This window comes from Polyergus mexicanus, unplaced genomic scaffold (genome assembly GCF_030449975.1).
Source record: "Polyergus mexicanus isolate NDT 795.1 unplaced genomic scaffold, iyPolMexi1.0 SCAF_11, whole genome shotgun sequence".
Taxonomy (NCBI): domain Eukaryota; kingdom Metazoa; phylum Arthropoda; class Insecta; order Hymenoptera; family Formicidae; genus Polyergus; species Polyergus mexicanus.
The window spans coordinates 8,966,549-8,986,619 of NW_027223331.1; the positions used below are offsets into that span (position 1 = coordinate 8,966,549).

Here is a 20,071-nt window from a genome sequence, read left to right on the forward strand (position 1 = left end):
TGCAGATAAACTTACACTTCTTGATTTTAAAATAAAAAAACAATACTTTGTTGTAATTATTATAAAAAGAAAAATGTTTGACATAATTCTAATGAAGAGAGCTATATCATATTTCGATGTAATGAAAATTGATAACTGAAAGTAATAAATATATAGTAATTGTATCAATTATAATAAACATATATCGTATTGTTATTGTTGTGAATGGGCGATTTCAATATATTGACTTTACATTATAATATTTCCATTCGCTCACAGGATTACTAAACTTAGGAAGTGAATAATTTGAAGAATATTTTAAGATATTAACAAGAAGCTATATACTATTTTGAACATTACCATTATTATAAAAATCGATTATTACCTGCATGCAAATGAATGTTACAGTTGAAATAATGATTAATACTCGCTGCAATAATACAAGACGCAATCTATCATAAGACCAGATACCTAATACTTTGAGAAAAAATCTATTTATTATAGTATAATATTATAATATTCTTCAACTACACGCATGTTATATTAAAGGCAAAACTGTACAATATAACTGAACGACGAGGTATTAATGCTGATAGTGACTATAGCGCAGTACTTATATATCCTTCCCCCTATCATTTTTATTTTTTTTAATTATCTAAAAAATATGGTAAACGATAGGACATATTCTTGTAAAATAACTGATATTTCTTACAATGCGCATTTGATTAAAATTATTATATTTCGAAAGAAAAGTCACAGGCAGATTGGTGTTTTTCGAATGCTATAGCTATAACATATTAGTCTAGAAAGAGAACGTAAATTATCCAAATTGATGTGTAAAACTTTTATTTACTCGGCTGCGAAAGAATATTGCTTTATATTACATTATCACTTTCTCTATTTTTTTATGCGTATGCGCAGTAGCAAATGCAAATATCGAACGATGCATCAATCCTCTTTCGAACATTAGTTGGTCGTATCTATACATGAAACGATAAATGCACTAATTGGAAGTAACTAATTCGAAGTTTCTCAAATTTACACATCTTATCATATTTCTATCGTTTCAGTTACTTTGAACATAGACATGACAAACATTCTTCAAGATTTCAGATTGGCTTGGATATTGCATAAATTAAAAAAAGAAGTAAAATATAAGAAATAGATCGTTATAATAAAAAAATATAATTAAAAAAATACATAAATACTTATTAACTGATTATATTTTATTGCCTACATATCACATACAATAATGTTCTATCAGTGCCACATATATTTTTTTGAATACTATAGTTTCAGAACGGAAGGATATTACTTTAGCTAATTCTTTTAATAGTTTATTAATGATTGAATCAAACTAATTTAATGTTTTATCATTGATATCACAATAGGCAATAAAAAATTTAGACTTTTTGTTCATTCATTATATTCAAAGTGCGCTATCTAATTAGACTAACTATCTATTTTTTTATGGGATTATTTGTTCATTAATGTCATACGTAAGTACTCGGAAAAAAATAATAAACATTTATATTCATATATACATATATACGTTATATACATACTACATATTCAATACACGTTATATTCAAAAACTCAAATAATTTATAAATGTAACTAAATCGACTAATTCGATACATTACCCGATTTATAATAAATTTTTCTTTATGCCATGTTATCGCGTAGAATACATTACCATAAAATAGGATACTGCTGCGTTCGTAAGCTGAAAATGGCAAAATAAATTGCTCGTTAAATCCAGATTAAAGTTCGATTTTATTGCTAAAGAAATTTTAATTTTACCGAAGCGAAACCTTCCAAGGATACCACATATAAGCCACCAAATATTAAAGTAACGTTTATATTTCCTTTTTTCATCATAAATAATAATAATTTCTGTGTATGCAATGGTGCTGCATACCACAGTCCATTATAACTGCAATTTTTAACATGGTAGATTTAAATAGAAGCAGTTACAGATGAGCAAAAAGTTAATCCTGACATTTTCACGATATAATTTTACATTAAATTAATAGTTACGCGTATATATAAGTATCGAAATAATAATACAATCAGTTTAAATCGAATACCAGCGGTATGTCTGTACGGAGATATATAATATCATAGTATAAATTTCATCCTAAAAGTATACAAGACATGCTATACACACATACACACTCACATTGCGTTGAAAACTTCCATTCCATGGTCTGTTACTTTTTGTCCGCCGTAATTAACAATAAACATATAATTTAAATGTATCACAATGAGAGAAGTGACTATACATGCATCTTCACTACTATTGTGTATTAATGTTATCTATTGAAGAAACTACGGAATGTATATTCAAAAAGCAAAGTCAAAATAGAAAAACACATTATACTTACTTGAAAAAGATTGATACTTAAAGAACTGACACCAACAATAATCAGAATGGCGAATAATACCGTAAAATTAGATGTAATAAGTTTGGCAAACCTTGAACGAGAAATATGTGATATTATCAATATAAATATGTTTTGTCATATATATTCAGTTATAATAAATATTATGCTCCTGTACGAGGAATATATATAAATATAATTTCATCGACAATAGCTATCTGAGATTTTCTAAAAATATCATATTGTTAAGTTTACACGTGTTATTGAGAAAAAAAATTATAAATTATAAATAAGCAACTATCTTTATTTCATATATTTAATACTTGATTATACTCAATTTTAAATTTTAAGCGATTTGTGATTTAAATACCATTCGTAGATATATCGAAGATATGCAACTAGTGATACACAAATACACGACAGAAACAGATAAATAGATAGATAGATAGATAAATATATAGATAGATAGATAGATAGATAGGGAGAGAGAGGGAGTGAGAGAGAAAGAGAGGGGAGAGAGAGGAAGAGAAAGAAAGGGAAAGAGAGGGGCAGGGAGGAAGGGAGGAAGGGAGGAAGGGAGGAAGGGAGGAAGGGAGAAAGGAGAGTGGAGGTGAAAGTGAGAGTAAGGGAGGATTTCAGAATCAAGCACTACTTTTAACACAGAAAAATATAAAACAAATATAACACAAAAATGTAACAATATACTAACTTGATAGCCCTTCGATGAATAAGAACCGCATGTACAATTCTCTCATAAAACAGATAATGTCTTTCAAAAGTAGGAAACGAAAACGCACTTTTCTCTATAGCATTCTCTATTCGATAACTGTTAATTCATTTAAATATATATTTGTTTAATTATATTTTCGTTTTAAGACAATGTGTATTTAAAAAGAAATTGCACTTACCTTGCAATTTTAAGTAGTGCACATGCATGCCATATGTATATCATAATTGTTATAAACGTACCATACAATGTGATTAATTCTATGCTACATGCTAATACCTCGTGTAACAATATAATATAAATATATTTCTCTTGATTGATGAAATATTCTGTGATCACTAATAGTTGAAAGGGCCGTGATTCGTTCAATGGTAATATAACATCAAGGATTAATGGCAAACATTGAAGTATTAAGAGCAAGAGCATACAAAGAAAAGAAAGAATCACTGAAAAAAAATATTAGATCTAGTTTGAATCCGATTATAGTAAATTAAATAGTTTTTTTTTTTTAGATGCGTTCTCTATCTCAACCTCGATATGATTTATCGCATAAAATAAATAGAGATTAGCTAAATAAATGTATAATAATATATTTTTTATCATATAATACATAAATAATAATAATATTTTATATTCTTACCTATTGAAATCATTGAAGAAAACTGTGTGTTATAAGCGTATTTTTCTATAATGTCAAGTTCCAATTTATTTTTCAATAATCTCCAATCATCTCGCATTTGTTCTAACATTTTCTTTACCTGTTCATTCCACATTGCCTTCGTTCAATAATCGAAATACAATCTATTTTATAAATGTTATAACAAAACATTTGAATAAACTATCTGTCCTATTGAACTTACACTATCTGCTTGAATGATAAAAAAACAATACTTTATAGTGATGAAAAGAATAGGGAAGACAGTTGAAAGAATCTTGAGAAGAAGATTCGTATTGTACTGCGTTGTAACAAATACCAACAACTAAGAGAAAATAACATCTTTAAGATTGATTGTCTGGTATATATGTGTATGTGTATATGTATATAAAATATATATATATATACATATATAAAAGATATGTATGATTGTAAGTATTTACGTATCATACATAAGCTATATAAAACGAAACTTGTTTTAAACATTATATCATGAAAGACAAGAAAGATAATTCATGCTTATATAAATTTATATATGATTATTATCATTAATATATAACAAGTTATATAATTACATAAATATATATTATATACTATATAAATATATGTATACAATCGCAGATTAGAAAACATAAAAAGAGATATCTTTATCTCAATAAGCGTGATTAAGATACACCGTTCTAAAACTACTTGTTTGAACTAGTTGTTTGAAAATTAGGAAATGTCAAAGTTGTATGACTCGACATATGTACCTGGACAAGAATAAATGTTAAAAGAAGGCTGGCAAACAGCACTTTATGTATTCGCGAGAAATGTGATCGCTGATAAGGCCATAAACCAAGAGTCTTAAGAAGTACTCGATTGATTTTGGAATGGTGTTCTTCTGTCGTATGCATTTTACGAGAACTGCGATCCAACTATGAGACGAACCTGTGAATTCTCGAATTATTTCTGCGACACTCTCCGTCAATTTTCAACGATCGATATATTCGCGCGCTTATAGTTATTGTGAAGACGGCTATATTCCGATAATTGCGTAATATTTTCTTGATATAGATGAAAGCAAATTAGTCTAAATTACCTCAATTTGTGAGAGCAGTATATTTTTAACGCATATTCTTGCGGAAACGCAGTTATGACTTTTTTCATCTTGATACAAGAAAGACTTTCAGTGTCTTTCAGTGCATCGTACGAAGCATTACTTACTCATATATACTTGGTTGATCTATACACTATCTACTGGATTATATTTTAAGAAAAATACAAAACTCTGCGGATCTATTCACTATCATATATAATCTATAATCTATAATATTTCATTTCTTCATTGTTCATTTAAGGAAATCAAACAAAAATGCTGATATAAAAATTTTCACGCAGTGGAAAATTAGTTGGCGCTCGATCCATTTGATATATACATATGCGTATTAAAATAAATATTTATAAGATTTTGCCTGTAACAAAGTATACAGTATGCAATTGAGTATATATGTAGTTTGAGGAAAATACAAAATTTTAATGCAACAAAATTTAAATTTAGTTTCTTTAATAGCAAAATAAAAGTTAATTTATTTTATATCGTCTGACATATTAGTACTCGTCATCGATACAAATGCAAGATAGTATATAATTTTTTAGACAGAGATTCTTTTTTCTTGCAATTCTCAACTTTACTTATCGCAAAAGTAAATAAGTATATATGCGGGATCCACTTCGACAGTAATAAATAGTATTGTATAAATAGGTTTACTCGATAAAACTTAATTAAACTGCTGCATTTGTTTGTCTCATTACGGGATAATATTGTCCTACATTTTATTTCTGATGCATATATGTTCTATAATGTATCAAATGACGTACAAACTCTTCTTATCTATCAAAGATTATGCTCTTGAAAATTGGATTTAACGAAACGAATCTAACATAAACAAGTTTAACATCTTATGTTACATTTCTATCGTTTTAGTTAAGTTGAACATAAAGACGGCAAGTTTTTATCAACATTTACAATTAACTTGGGTAATATGCAAATAAAAAAATTAATAAAGTCAGAGGAAATATATATTTAATAAAAAAATATTGAATTACGTAATTATTATTTAATAATTATTTATTAACTAATTGTATTGGGTTCATGTTATTATTTAATAGTCCATTCATAATCTGTAAAATAAACTGGTTTCGACGTTTGATTATTTATTTGTTGCTTTCAAACTCGATTAGCTTTAATCTCTTTCAAGATTGTTAGTATTATTAGTATTATTTGAAAATATCAAGAATGAAAGAATTTATGTACTATATAGTACATTAAATCTTAAAAATTAGTAATGTTACTTTTATGTTAATTTAATTATTCTTCCTAGTTTGTTATTGTTGCGTAGAATAAATCATTGTGAAGTAGGATACTGCCGCATTCACGAGCTGAAAAGGATACATACCTTGAACTGCTCGTTAAATCTACGTTAATTCAACATTACACATTTTGTTTTTAAAAAAAACTTAATTTTACCATAGCAAAACCTTCCAACGAAGCAGTAAATATGCTACCTATATTGATATATATCGTTCCTCTTTGCATTATAAATAATAACATTTTCTGCGTGTGCAATGGTGTCATATACCACTTTCCATTATAACTGCAATTTTTAGTTGAAGTAAGTTGTGAATTAGAAAAAAAGACGTGTTAAACACGTTTTTGCGATGTAATTAATGTTAAATTAACTCCATGTTCAAAATATTAGAAAATTATTTATATATAATCGATCTAACCAAATTTAAGAGACGGATCTGTATGACACAATCGGTGTTTCTGTACAAATATACCTATAAAAATATTGTAGAACACGATACTCACGTTGCTTTGAACAACTTTATTCCGTGATCTGTTACTATTTGTCCCGCGTAATTAGCGCCGAACATATAAGTCAAATGAGCGAAAATCAACAAAGCATATACCAATATTTCTGTCATATTATTCGTTAATGTTATCAATTGAAGAAACTACGACGAAATGCTACTTAAAGAGAAGTCAATTAAGTGAAGTAGATAAAAAAGGATATTGCTTACTTGTAAAAGATTTAAACTTAAAGAGCTGACGCCAATTACGATCAGAATAGCAAATAATACCGTAAATTCAGATGTGACAAATTTAATAAACCTTCAACGAGACGTTAAGTATTAGAACTGTTACATTATCAATATATAAATAGGCGCAAACTTTGGTGTGTGTGAAGCTAGCACATCATTTCGTGGAAGATCATAAATAATTAAGAGTTCTGGCTTTATTTTCAATAGTTCTAGAGTTCTTGATAGTTTAAACAAATAATTCTGGCGATTAAACCAAAGAAAATGCCCCAGGACTAACTAATACGCCAACTTCACGCAACATATCACTTATTCCTACGATATTTTTCTTATCAATAATGGTTCAAATTTAAAAGATTTATAGTTCTACATAAGTTCTAAGAAGAGTTCTGCCTTTTCTAAAAGTAAAAAATATTCATTAAAATGAAATAAAACAATTTTTTACCCGAAAAACTCGTATTTTCGAATCTAGAGGTGATATGCTGGCCGTATTTCGAGAGTTCTGCTTTATAATTATTTCCTTTATCAGAACTCTTTGGAAAAGCAATGTACATGTCCAGAACACGAGAACTATTTTATAATAATCAGAACTCTCGAAATATGGCCAGCATATCACCTCTATACTCGAAAATACGAGTTTTTCGGGTAAAATAATTGTTTAAAAAATTTTCTGATTATTTCCTTCATCAGAACTTTTTGGAAAAGCAATGTACATGCCCAGAACTACACGAGAACTGTTTTATAATAATCAGAACTCTCGAAATACGGCCAGCATATCACCTGTAGACTCGAAAATACGAGTTTTCGGGTAAAAAATTGTTTTATTTCATTTTAATGAATATTTTTTACTTTTAGAAGACAGAACTCTTCTTGAAACTCATGTATAACTATAAATCTTTTAAATTTAAACAATTATTGATAAGGAAAATGTCGTAGGGCAAAGTGATATGCTGCGTGAAGTTGGCATATCAGTTTGTCCTAAGGCATTTTCTTTGGTTTAATCGCCAGAACTATTTGTTTAAACTATCAAGAACTCTAGAACTATTGAAAATAAAGCCTGAACTCTTAATTATTTATGATCTTCCACGAAATGATATGCTAGCTTCACACACACCAAACTTTGATATATTCATTTTTTATGCTCCCATGTGCTAAATAATATGTGATTCTGACTTCACGTTTAATCTTGACGGTAATTGTCTAGTTCCATATTTTAAAGAGATATATTTCTAAGAATCTAAATGTCTTCATCAAACGCACACATATTTGTGTGTGTGTGTGAAACAAATTACAAATCTGTAACGTACTTTAAGCTCTCAAATGTATTTAATTGTAAATTTTCACCATATTTTATTTGTGATATTACTTAATATAAAAATATATATTAATAAGCAATTTAGTATGAAAGTAATATTAAACGTGTGCTAATAAAATGGTTTCAAAATCAGTCAACCGCTTCTAATGGATAATAAATAACACAAAAGACAGGGTGCAAAAAATTTTATAACGCCAAAAAAGATAAAAATACTAACTCCATGGCCCTTCGATGAATAATAACCGCATGTACAATCCTCCGGTAAACGAGATACTTTATTGTAGAGCTAGAGATCGCTGACATATTCCACTCCATCGCGTTTTCTATACGATAACTGTATAAATCTGTTTAAACATATTTCGATTTCACAAACAGGGATAAGCGTAATTAGCATTACCTTGCAATATTAAGCAGCGCACATGTGTGAAGGATATACATCAAGAATGTTGAACTGGCGCTACACAATGCGATTATTGCTACGGATATGGCTAGTATATGGTGTAAAAATATAGCGTATATATATTTCTCTTGGTTGACGAAATATTCCGTGATGATGATAAGTCGACAAGAACGTGATTCATTCAACGGTAATATAATATCAAAAATTAGCGGTAGAAATTGAAGTATTGTGAACATAATTAATGCAAAACAGCACAAGCCTGAAGGAAAAATTTAATTCATATTTAAATCTAACTTGTATCTAAATAAGTAAATAATTCAAACAACATATCGAAGATACATTCAAACATACCGCATGCACATAGCATATTGATATTACCTATGTCACAAGCTATATATTACTACATATATGATACGGTAACACACATTACTATTCTTACCCATCAAAATTATTGAGAGAATTCTCGCGATATAGGAATATTTCTTTATAATATCAATTTCCAGTTTATCTTTTACCAATTTCCAATTGTCTTGGTTCTGCTTCAGCATTTGCTTCACCTATCATTCCATTTTTTTAATATCTTTCCTTATATGGTTAAAATACAATTTGTTGTATCAATGTTATTACAACAATATGTTCGAAAGAATTAATCTTATTGGACTTACACTATCTCTTTGTATAATAAAAATGCAATACTTAATAAAACAGAAAAGCATAGGCAAGACAAATGAGAGAATCTTGAGCAGGAGGTTCGTATCGTACTGCGTTGTGACGAATAGTAGTAACTAAGAAGAACATTTAGGAAATATAACAATAAATCATTTCTATTTATCACCAAAATGTTTTACACACGCTGGAATGCGTTTTATTAATATTTTTTATTAAGAAAATAAATCTAGATGATATAAATTAAAAAAACTTGCATATCAAAATTTTAGTAATAATTAATATATAACCAACATCTTTATGTTTTTTTAGAAATATCTTAAGTTTTTTAGTTTAAATCATATATATACACAGTATATATACATATACATATATATGTAGGTATAAATTAATTAATATATAAATAATTTCTATCGAAATGAATTCTATCGACATGACACAATTTTATTTACGATTAAAAAAGCATAAATATAAAAAGCATAAGGTTATTAATTTTATGATATTTAAAATCGATTCTTTCGAATACAAATAAATCATATAAAAAATTTTACTTTACATATTTTAGTCGTGTTATTAAAATTATTAATTAAAATATATATTTAATGAACATCATTATTTAATCATTTCTACAAAAATTATAAGTGTAGGTTGATATACCTGGACAAAAATAAATGTCAAAAGAATACTGATAAAAAACACTTTTTGTATCCGCCCGAAATATGATTGCTCATAAGGCCATAAGCCAAGTATCTTAAGAACTACTCGATTGATCTTGTTATAATATTCATCTGTCGCGTGCATCTTGTAAGAGAGCTACGACACAACTATGATATAGACCTTTGTATTCTTGCATTATTTCTTTCAATATCGCTCATGAATTTTTTTAAATGACTGGTCTTATCATACAACGATAGTTATAGTAAAATGGTGGTTAGCTTTCTAACAGTGAGAGATAATTTATTCATGAGCAATTTATTCATAGGCAAAAGCGAATTAGCCGAAATTACTTCAATTTGTAATTGAGAGCGATGTTAAAATTTATAACATTAAAAATTGTCTTGCGCAAACGCAATCATGACTTTCTTTTTCCTCAGAAAAAAAAAAGTTTCAATTCTTGTCAGTGCATCGTAGTAAGCATTATTTTGTATCAGATCACACAGTGTAGAGCGCAAATCATATTTGTAAAAAAGCTGCAGATAGATTTATTCATATATTATTATTATACATATGTAGTCTCCATAATCGCGATTTTTATATTTTTTGATTATATTTTTTTTAAGAAAGTTATAAGCAAAAATGCTAGCATCCAAATTTTCATATAGCCACAGGTGGTGAGTTTGGCCGACTTATTTGTTACAATACGTATGTGTACTTATTAAAATAAATATTTATACGTATAAGTTTCTAACTACTGCACAAAAATGTGCAGCATTCTCTAATATGTATATAATTTCAGAAAAATATAAAATAATAATAATAATAATAATAATAATAATAATAATATGTTATTATTATTACAATTATTATTAAATATTGCAAAAAAAAATCATAAATTACCTAATCTAATTAACAAGGTTATTCAGGTACCTATTTTTCTTTTTGATGGATTATCTATTATTGCATGATTTAGTATTGTATGTATAATTATCAAAAATGAAATAATGTACGTTTATTTGGTACATTACTTTAGCTATATTCATCAAAAATTTATAATGCACACATGCTGCATGACTATATTTATTTCAGATATAGATCTAGCATCTAGCAGATTAATAATAAATTTTTCTTCTCGGCTTATTATCTCGTAGAATAAATTACCGTGAAATAAGATACTGCCGTATTAGTGAGCTGAGAAAAATACATAATTGTATATCCACATTAGTTCGATTCTCTTTTGTTATTAAAAAAATTTTTAATTTTACCATAGCAAAACCTTCCAAGGATGCAATAAATATGCTGCCACATCCTATAGTGACATTTATCGTCCCTTTTCGCATTATAAATAGTAACAATTTCTGCGTATGCGACGGTGCTGCATACCACAGTCCATTATAACTGCAATTATTAAATGTGTTAATAGTCGACAAAAATATTTTTTTTAAATATTAGAATCAGAACTGTGTAGATCAGCAAAAAATAATTTTTACTTTATAATTAATGTTAAATTAGTTGTATTTTTAACAGTATCACAGAATAATATGTGTATGCTATATAATACATATACCTATACATATGCATTCATATATATATATATATATATATATATATATATATATATATATATATATATATATATATACATGTATGTATGTGCATATATAAGAAAAATAGATTTAAATATATAGTTTTCAAAAATTCTACAAGAAACCGATACTCATGTTGCTTTAAATAACTTTATGCCATGATCTGTTATTTCTTGTCCGGCATAATTAGCGAAGAAGAAATATATCAGATGAGTAACTATAAATACGGCGAATATAGATGCCTCACTGATATTGTTCGTTAATGTTGCCAATTGAAAAAACTATGACGGGTTTGACTCAATAATCAGTCCAATTAAATAGAATAAAAATAGAAGAAAGAGGGGGAGGGGACGCAAAAAGATATTACTTACTTGAAAAAGATTGAAACTTAAAGAGCTGATGCCAACTATGATCAGAATACCGTAAAATAATGATACCATAAAAGTAGATGTTAAAAATTCGGTAAACCTTTAACGAAGCGCTAGATATTGGAACTATTATCAATATAAATAGTGCAAATTTCGAAATATATTCATTGATGCTAACTATTATGTTTATATTATTAAGATTACGTAAATTTACTTAATTAAGATTACGGAAATTTACTTAATTAAGATTACGTAAATTTAATTCCTTAATATATTTAATTTAAAATTTTAATTAATTTGTAACTCAGATTGCATTTAATATGTATCGAAAAGAAATATTAAGTATTAAACGTGCAACATAAGGCAATAAAATTTTGGAATTGGTCAATTTTAATTCATAAGAAATGATAAAAAAGAGATAGGATGCTACAAAATGTTATAACAAAGATGTAAAAATACTAACTCGATCGCCCTTCGATGTATAACAATCGCATGTACTATGGTGAAGCAAATACTTTCTTCTAGGACCAGAGATCGCCAATACACTTTTCTGAATTGCGTTCTCTATTCGATAGCTATATAAATCTATATTTAGATTGAAACAAGTGTTATATGAATACAAGCGCATTTATGACACATTACCTTGCTACTTTAAATAGTGCACACGCGTGCAAAATGTACATCATAATTGTCGCAGCTGTGCCAAATATTGCGATTATTATTATGAAAGCGGCTATTAACTCGTGCAACAATAAAACGTAGATATATTTCTCTTGGTTAACAAAGTATTCTGTTATTACGTTAAGTTGACAGAGCCGTGATTCGTTCAACGGTATTATAATATCAAGGATCACCGGCAAAAGTTGAAGTATTCCGCAAAAAGATGCGCCTAATAAACAGAACGCTAAAAAAAGTTAAATTTTAATCTCTTAATTTGAATTCAGCTATGTAAATTATTCCAAAAAAACAAGTTCTAAGTTGCGTTCAAACACAGTCTTTGTCTTAATTAAAAGCAATTTAAAAAAGTTACGCAAAAACAATGTGTGATATCTATATTACCATATATATATCGAGAGTTTCATCACATAGAGGTGATGTTAAATCCGAAATTTTAATTTCACAGGAATGAGAAAAAACGTTTAAATATTCGAATTTTATACATAGAAATGCAATTTTCATACGTTTTGGATAAAAAGACATTAGAAATACTAATATCTTATTTAATATGTTATTTTAAAAATATATATAATATCTTCATATGTCATTTTAATTAATATCATTTTTCAAAAAAATTGGGAATACGTTCTATAAGTTCTGAAACACCCTATATATAAAATGGATAACTATATTAATATCTTCTTCTTTATCCATTACAGTCACCGTGAAAAGTCTGGAGTTGTAAGCGTATTTCTCTATAATATCAATTTCCAATTTATTTTTTAACAATCTCCAATCATTTCGGATTTGCTCCAATAATTGCTTGATCTATTTATTCCATTATTCCCCTTATCAATAGTTAGAATATAATTTAAATTTAAACAAATGTGTTATAAAGAAACATTGAAGTAATCGACTCTTGTTGGACTTACACTATCTGCTTGAATGATAAAAAGACCATACTTTAGTGCTAAAAAGAGTGGGAAAAACGATTGACAGAATCTTGAGAAAAAGATTTATGTTGTATTGGGCCGTAATAAATGCCAGCAACTGTATAGGAACAATATTCAAAATATACTTGATTATATTAAACATATAAAACTTGTTTTATTACACGATAAATTAGAAACCTTCTTAAAGCGGTTTTTTTACAAAGCATCAGAGAAAAAAATCAATTCTTTATATATATATATATTAGTATTTTCTAACAATTTTTTTTAATGCAAAACATTTTTAGAACTTTTATAATCGGTATATTGAGATTTTATGTATATATGTTCGATACGAGGACTTTTATCTTAAAAATATTATATATTGTATCAAGAGAAAAACATTCTCTAAAAATATTTATTTATTGTAATATTTTTGCGCTTTTTAAAAATGTATATAAAATATAACTTATAAATTATTTAATAAGTTTTTATATTCTATATATCTATATTATTAATATAAAAATTGTAGATTTTATATAGAAAATAAGGTTCTATCGCGTGCATCTTACACGAGAGTTACGATACGAGTGTGGCGTAAATTTTTATCATTTTCGCTTTATTTCTCTCTAAATTTTTAACGATCGATATCTTCGTACGGCGATGGTTATAGAGATGATTATATCATTTTAAATAATGGGACAACGTATTCGTGATAAGGGCAAAAACAAATTGGCTTAAATTACTTCAATTTGTAATAGAGCAATATGTCCTTAACGCGTAGACTGAATAATATTTTTTATTACGCAAGCGCAGTTATAACTTTTTTTCTTGACAACTGAAAAAGTTTCAGTTTCTTTTCGTCCATCGTAGAGAACGTTATTCGCTTTGCATCGGGCATTATATAATATCAACAAACTATACAAACATTTATTTGCTATTATTCGTAGTGTATATATAGATACAATTGTCGCATCATGTGTGTTTATCCTTCTTCTTTCTTTATTATATCTTTAATTAAATTCAATCAATTTCAATTTTAAATTTACATCACTCGAAATTTAATTCACGAAAAATCGTTCTTTTTAAGCGCTTATATCTAAATACATTATTGATTTTTCTTTATCTTCGTTAAAAATCGACTTTTTGATCAAGCTAATCAAAAATTCTTCCTTTAAAAGGATATTCGATAATTTCGATATTTTTTTGTATAAGTATATCGACACGGAAAAAAAATGCTGTTGCTTCAATTAAAGTCTACGTCACGGGCTGTCAACAAACATATATAGTTCATTCAATAATATTTTTATTGGATCAAATATCTGGATTATTAAAACAACTATCCAGATATTTGGTCTAATAAAAATATCATTGAATGAACTGTGTATGTCTGTTTGTTGGCAACCTATGACTTTAATTGAAGCAACTGTATTCTTTTTCCGTGGATTTATATCAAATCTAAGAACCAGATTGCAGTTTTAAATTTAGGAATATAGCTCTAAAAATATTGTGAAGCACATTCACATTATTTTCGATAGTTTTATCACATAATCTATTTTATTATTCGTAATTAATGGGAAATATATGCATGATTAAAATAAGTAAAAATCAACATACAGCAAATATATACATTTCATCGATATTGTCCGTTAATGTTAATGTTAATTAAAGAAATTATGACAGAATGTTATTCAATGAATTTTAATAAATAGTTAATTCAACCTAATATAATATAAATATTAAAATATTTGTATAAAGTTTTAACTGCAATGTGCACAGTATATTCATTGAAGGAAATAATGAAATGTGTAATGCAAGAGAACAAAGGTTTAAATAGTATCTTTTTTCCATAAGACAAATTTAGTAATGCTTATACGAATGCAAATCTGCGATGTAATCCATACTTCTTAAGAAAAAAATTGTTTTTTCCTAATACAATTTTATACAGTCATACTTTACTCACCATAGAAGTACACGCAGCATTCTAGCTTAATAGTAGCTCAGTGCATACTTACCCGAAAATAAAAAAAATCGTATATTAGTGATAATAATATATTTAATAAGTTAAAATTATATTTCACAATTATCACAAAATTTAAAATTTATTATAGTAATAAAGTAAAAAAGAAAAACGTAATAATGTAAGTGTTTACGAATCTCTCTGAAGTCTCTATTTGTGTGTGTGTGTGTGTGTGTGTGCGCGCGCGCGCGTGCATGCGTGCATGCGCGTGTATATTAGAAATATCAAGTGAAAACTCTTAGATATAATCCTATAGTGCTTTTTTATTATATTAGGAATCGTAATACCTTTCATATTGAGTTCCGTTCGAGACGATTGCGACTGATAAATATCATCGAGAATAAACGGTGACTTTTTCATTATTATATGATTGCATGAGAATGATATGTTATGCATCAGTTCTCATATTACTATATGACTCCCTTCATAGTTTTTGCAGTTTTCACACGCAAGCTAATAAAGGTGCAAATTATTTCAATTGCTAGGTCTAAAAAAGGGTTTTTTCCTAACTAACACATATGATGATGTTCTCACATTTATTTTCACTGTGAAATTGATAGAAATGAAATCGCATATTATTTTCACTTTTAACCTCAATACTACAATATTTAGATATGTTGTATGTCACTTTTGAATATTACATTAAAGATTCAATCGTAATAAAAGCATATTTGAGAAAAAAGATATTTTAGTTATATGATATCTAAAAACTATGTAATATCTTATATGCAATATAATTTCATTATGTGTCAAACTATATATTTGGCATTGATTTTCTGGATTTTTGCGCTTCAGAGGAACAAGTATTTATAAGTTCTTAATGTTTATTTTTTATAATAAAATTATAATGTACACGCACATAAACACAATACACTTAAAATCAAGTGATTTCATCGTCAAATGCAAATTTCTAACACTGATTATTAATGTTTATGTAATAGATAGCTTTCATTGAAATGAATAAAGAACTGTAAAATACGATATTAATGTTGTTACAATCTAAAACACAAATATTTTTTTGTATAACTTTAATGATTATATTGAATGTGATGTTGATTGCGATATATTCATTACCATTTTGTAGCATTCATGCGAACCAGTAAGTATACCTTTGAACGACAGATAAAAATCTTTATTATTTTGTAATAGAAATAGAAATAATTTTCGTATATTCCGAGGAGCTGTATACCACGGTAAATTGTATCTATAAATTTAGAAAAGCAAAGTATATATATATATATATATATATATATATATATATATATATGTATGTGTGTAAATGTGGATTTGTATCAAAAAATAGTTATTCGTGCTTTTAAAAAACTTTTTAAAATTTCGAACTTTTGCTTTGAATCCATCATTTCTTTCATTTATTAAAAAGACAATAACAATAAGTATTGCGTGATAATAATGATATACAGGGTGTCCCATTTTAAAGGACCCACTCAAATATCTCAGAAACATTGCGTTCTATCGAAAAATGTTTCAAACAAAAGTTATGTGGCTTCAAAGGGGCCATAAGATGGTGACAATGATTTGACCTTGGAAAATCATTTGAAGATCATGTGAAGGTCAACTTTAAAATCTTAAATAGAAACCCCCATTTTTTATTTAGTATTCTTGTAGCTGACATCGAGAGCTTTACAAAACACTATGATAGAGTATTTTTTCATTAAGTACTTTTTGAGTTATTTTATATTTTATAATCTGACATATTTTGATATAAAAAATAAAATATTTCGTAAAATATTCAGTTTTCGATAATCTTACCGTAATACTTTTATGTACAGAATAATGAGACAAATTAATTAGTGCTAAAAAAAAACAAATAATTGTTTAAAAAAATACATTGTAAATAATTTTCTTAAAAACAATTTTTTTTTAATACTAATTGATTTGTCTCATTATTCTGTACATAGAAGTATTACGGGAAGATTATCAAAAACTAAATATTTTACGAGATATTTAATTTTTTATATCAAAATATGTCAGATTAAAATATAAAATAACTCAAAAAGTACTTAATGAAAAAATACTTTATTATAGTGTTTTGGAAAGCTCTCGATGTTAGCTACAAGAATACTAAATAAAAAATGGGGATTTCCATTTAAGATTTTAAAGTTGACCTTCACATGACCTTCAAATGATTCTCCAAGGTCAAACCAATGATACCATCTTATGGCCCCCTCGAAACCAAACAACTTTTGTCTGAAATATTTTTCTCTTCCGGGCTTGGTTTTTGAGATATTTGCCTGAGAAGATTAAAATGGGACACCCTGTATATATATATATATATATATATATATATATATATATATATATATATATATATATACAAACTGAACAGTTTTACGATGGACGTCAACAGCGCAAACTAATCTCTCATAAATTATATACACCTTTTCTGCATTAGAAATCCGTAATATATTGTATTTAGATCCATTATAATTTCCATTCGATAGCTGTAAAAGCATCGATATATTATATATATTATATAATATTATATAATTATTTCGTATTCGGTTAATTCAAATTCTCACTTAGTTACTTTCAACATTGCACACATGTGGAAAATAAAACCCAAAATCATAAATCTCATAGCCAATAATGTTATCATGCCTAAGCATGTGAGAACTACCGTATGCAATACTATGAAAATATAATACTTGTACTGATCGACGAAATATTCCAATGTTATGTGCAGAGGTGGTAATCGACTATTATTTCGATTTAAAACGATGTTGCGACTTATCGGTATAGCGTAATACAATATAATGCTGAGCAAAATAAAACAAGTAGGACCTGAGAAATGTCAATATAGATATAGATTAGTGTATTTTAATATATAACTGTTAATAATTATATATAACTATTTTAATATTTTTATAGCTGAATGAAAAAAACATTTAGAAAAAGAATATTTTCTCGTTGAATTAATTACTAAAAAAATTATATGTAAAATTGTACAGTATTAAAATTAGATTATAATATTTTGCATGGTGTGCATTAAGTTATTTTATTATTTAAATTTAACCACAAAATTTCGCTTAAAATACGCGCAATACAAAACATTGAAGATGCGATAGCGTTTAATTACAAAAGTGATTATGTTAAAAACATTAAAATTTTCATGTCATTTCTGTATAGATATACTTTTAGATTACATACGCACAAACAACTCTTCATAATCGATACTTATATAAAAACTTTTATAAGCATTTGTGCCACATAAGCATAATCATTTAATATTGCGAGTTCTACATTATTTTGACAGGATTTCCAATCAAAAAATATGCGATCCATTATTTCCTTTAACTATCAAAACAATGATTATCGATTTTTTTTATACAAAAGCAAAATAAAATTCGCTGTTGACTTACAAAGTCCTTGTTGAAATAGTATATTCCATACATAAGGAACGCGAAAAGAACAAAGAAAAGAAAGGAAAGTACATCAACCATGTTTATAGTGCGTTCGTGCGTGATAAATACGGCGAACTAAAAATGATAATTGTATTAATAGCAATATAGTGATAGTATTATTTAAATTCAAAGAAAGGATAAATAAAGAAATACCTGGACAAATAACACTGATATATATATGCTTATCATAATTAATTCCTGAACGCGTGTCCATTTTGTATTCTGATAAGGTCATATGCCAAGTATTTTTAGCATAATTCGAACGATCTTATCGTGACGATATTCCAGTGAGGACATCTTCGTCGAGAGTCAAAGTGCAAATGAAAGAGAGAAGTATTCTTTGAAGAATTGAACAAGAATCCCCTTCTCTCGTGCCTCAATATATTAGATACAATAGATATAATAGATTAGATACTCCATATCTAATATTCCGCATTTTCAGTGTAATTTGCCAAGATATCGCGCGAAATAATCAAAATAAATAATGATAGCGTATAATTTAATGCAATCACGATAGGGAGAAAAGCAAGAGTAAAACTTGTAATATCGATTGATGTGAGAAACAACCAATTGCATATAATAAAACAAAAGCGGCGACATACGCTGGTGACATCAATCAACGTAATTACGGTTTGAAATGACGCTCCATTTTCTGAATTCACATTTAATATTTTTGGCAAAAATATTTTTTACGCTATATCTCGATTTACTCGATATGCGCATGAAAGTGTCGTCTGACGAAGGATTTCATATGTAGTGCTCTTCTGAATTATTGTGCTTATTAGGATTGTCGAAGCAAGTTTTCTAACGCGTTGATCAATTGTATTATACAAACATACTATATGTAAATACAAAATTTGTTTCTTTTCTAATGAATTTCGAAGACAGTAATTCATATTGTATCTGATAATTGGATATATCGTGATTATGAATGTATATCTATTATATATAGAGTGTATCTGAAAGGATGCATTAAACTTTAAGAGCGTATTCTAGAAGTAAAGAAAGCCACTAAAATGAAGAAATAACAACATATATTATGAAAACATTAATTTGTCAAACTCGGACGGGTGTTCATTTGCGGACCCATGTTCATAAGAAAAAAAGTCTTATTTCGACTTCTAGAATATGCTCCTAAAGTTTAGTGCATCATTTCAGATACACATTGTATGTATATCTAGGTATTTTTAATGTATATCTATTATGTATATCTATTATATAT

At 27.2% G+C, this 20,071-nt stretch overlaps 2 protein-coding genes and 2 pseudogenes across 2 annotated transcripts in view; 1 reads left to right on the forward strand and 3 right to left on the reverse strand.

Moving 5' to 3' along the window:
• Positions 1–20,071, forward strand: part of LOC138937430 (zinc finger BED domain-containing protein 4-like) — a 72,564-nt gene that overhangs the window by 13,447 nt on the left and 39,046 nt on the right. The window lies entirely within an intron of this gene.
• Positions 1,623–4,646, reverse strand: LOC138937436 (odorant receptor 22c-like; annotated as a pseudogene).
• Positions 6,080–10,044, reverse strand: LOC138937437 (odorant receptor 22c-like). The gene is made up of 9 exons (XM_070303734.1): positions 9,868–10,044; positions 9,210–9,329; positions 8,984–9,101; positions 8,542–8,803; positions 8,362–8,478; positions 6,812–6,902; positions 6,600–6,745; positions 6,255–6,381; positions 6,080–6,166 (listed from the first exon to the last, which is right to left on the reverse strand). Exons 1-9 carry the CDS (start codon positions 10,009–10,011, stop codon positions 6,113–6,115), a joined length of 1,179 nt encoding a protein of 392 aa, XP_070159835.1. The 5' UTR covers positions 10,012–10,044; the 3' UTR covers positions 6,080–6,112.
• On the reverse strand, positions 11,008–15,359 carry LOC138937864 (uncharacterized; annotated as a pseudogene).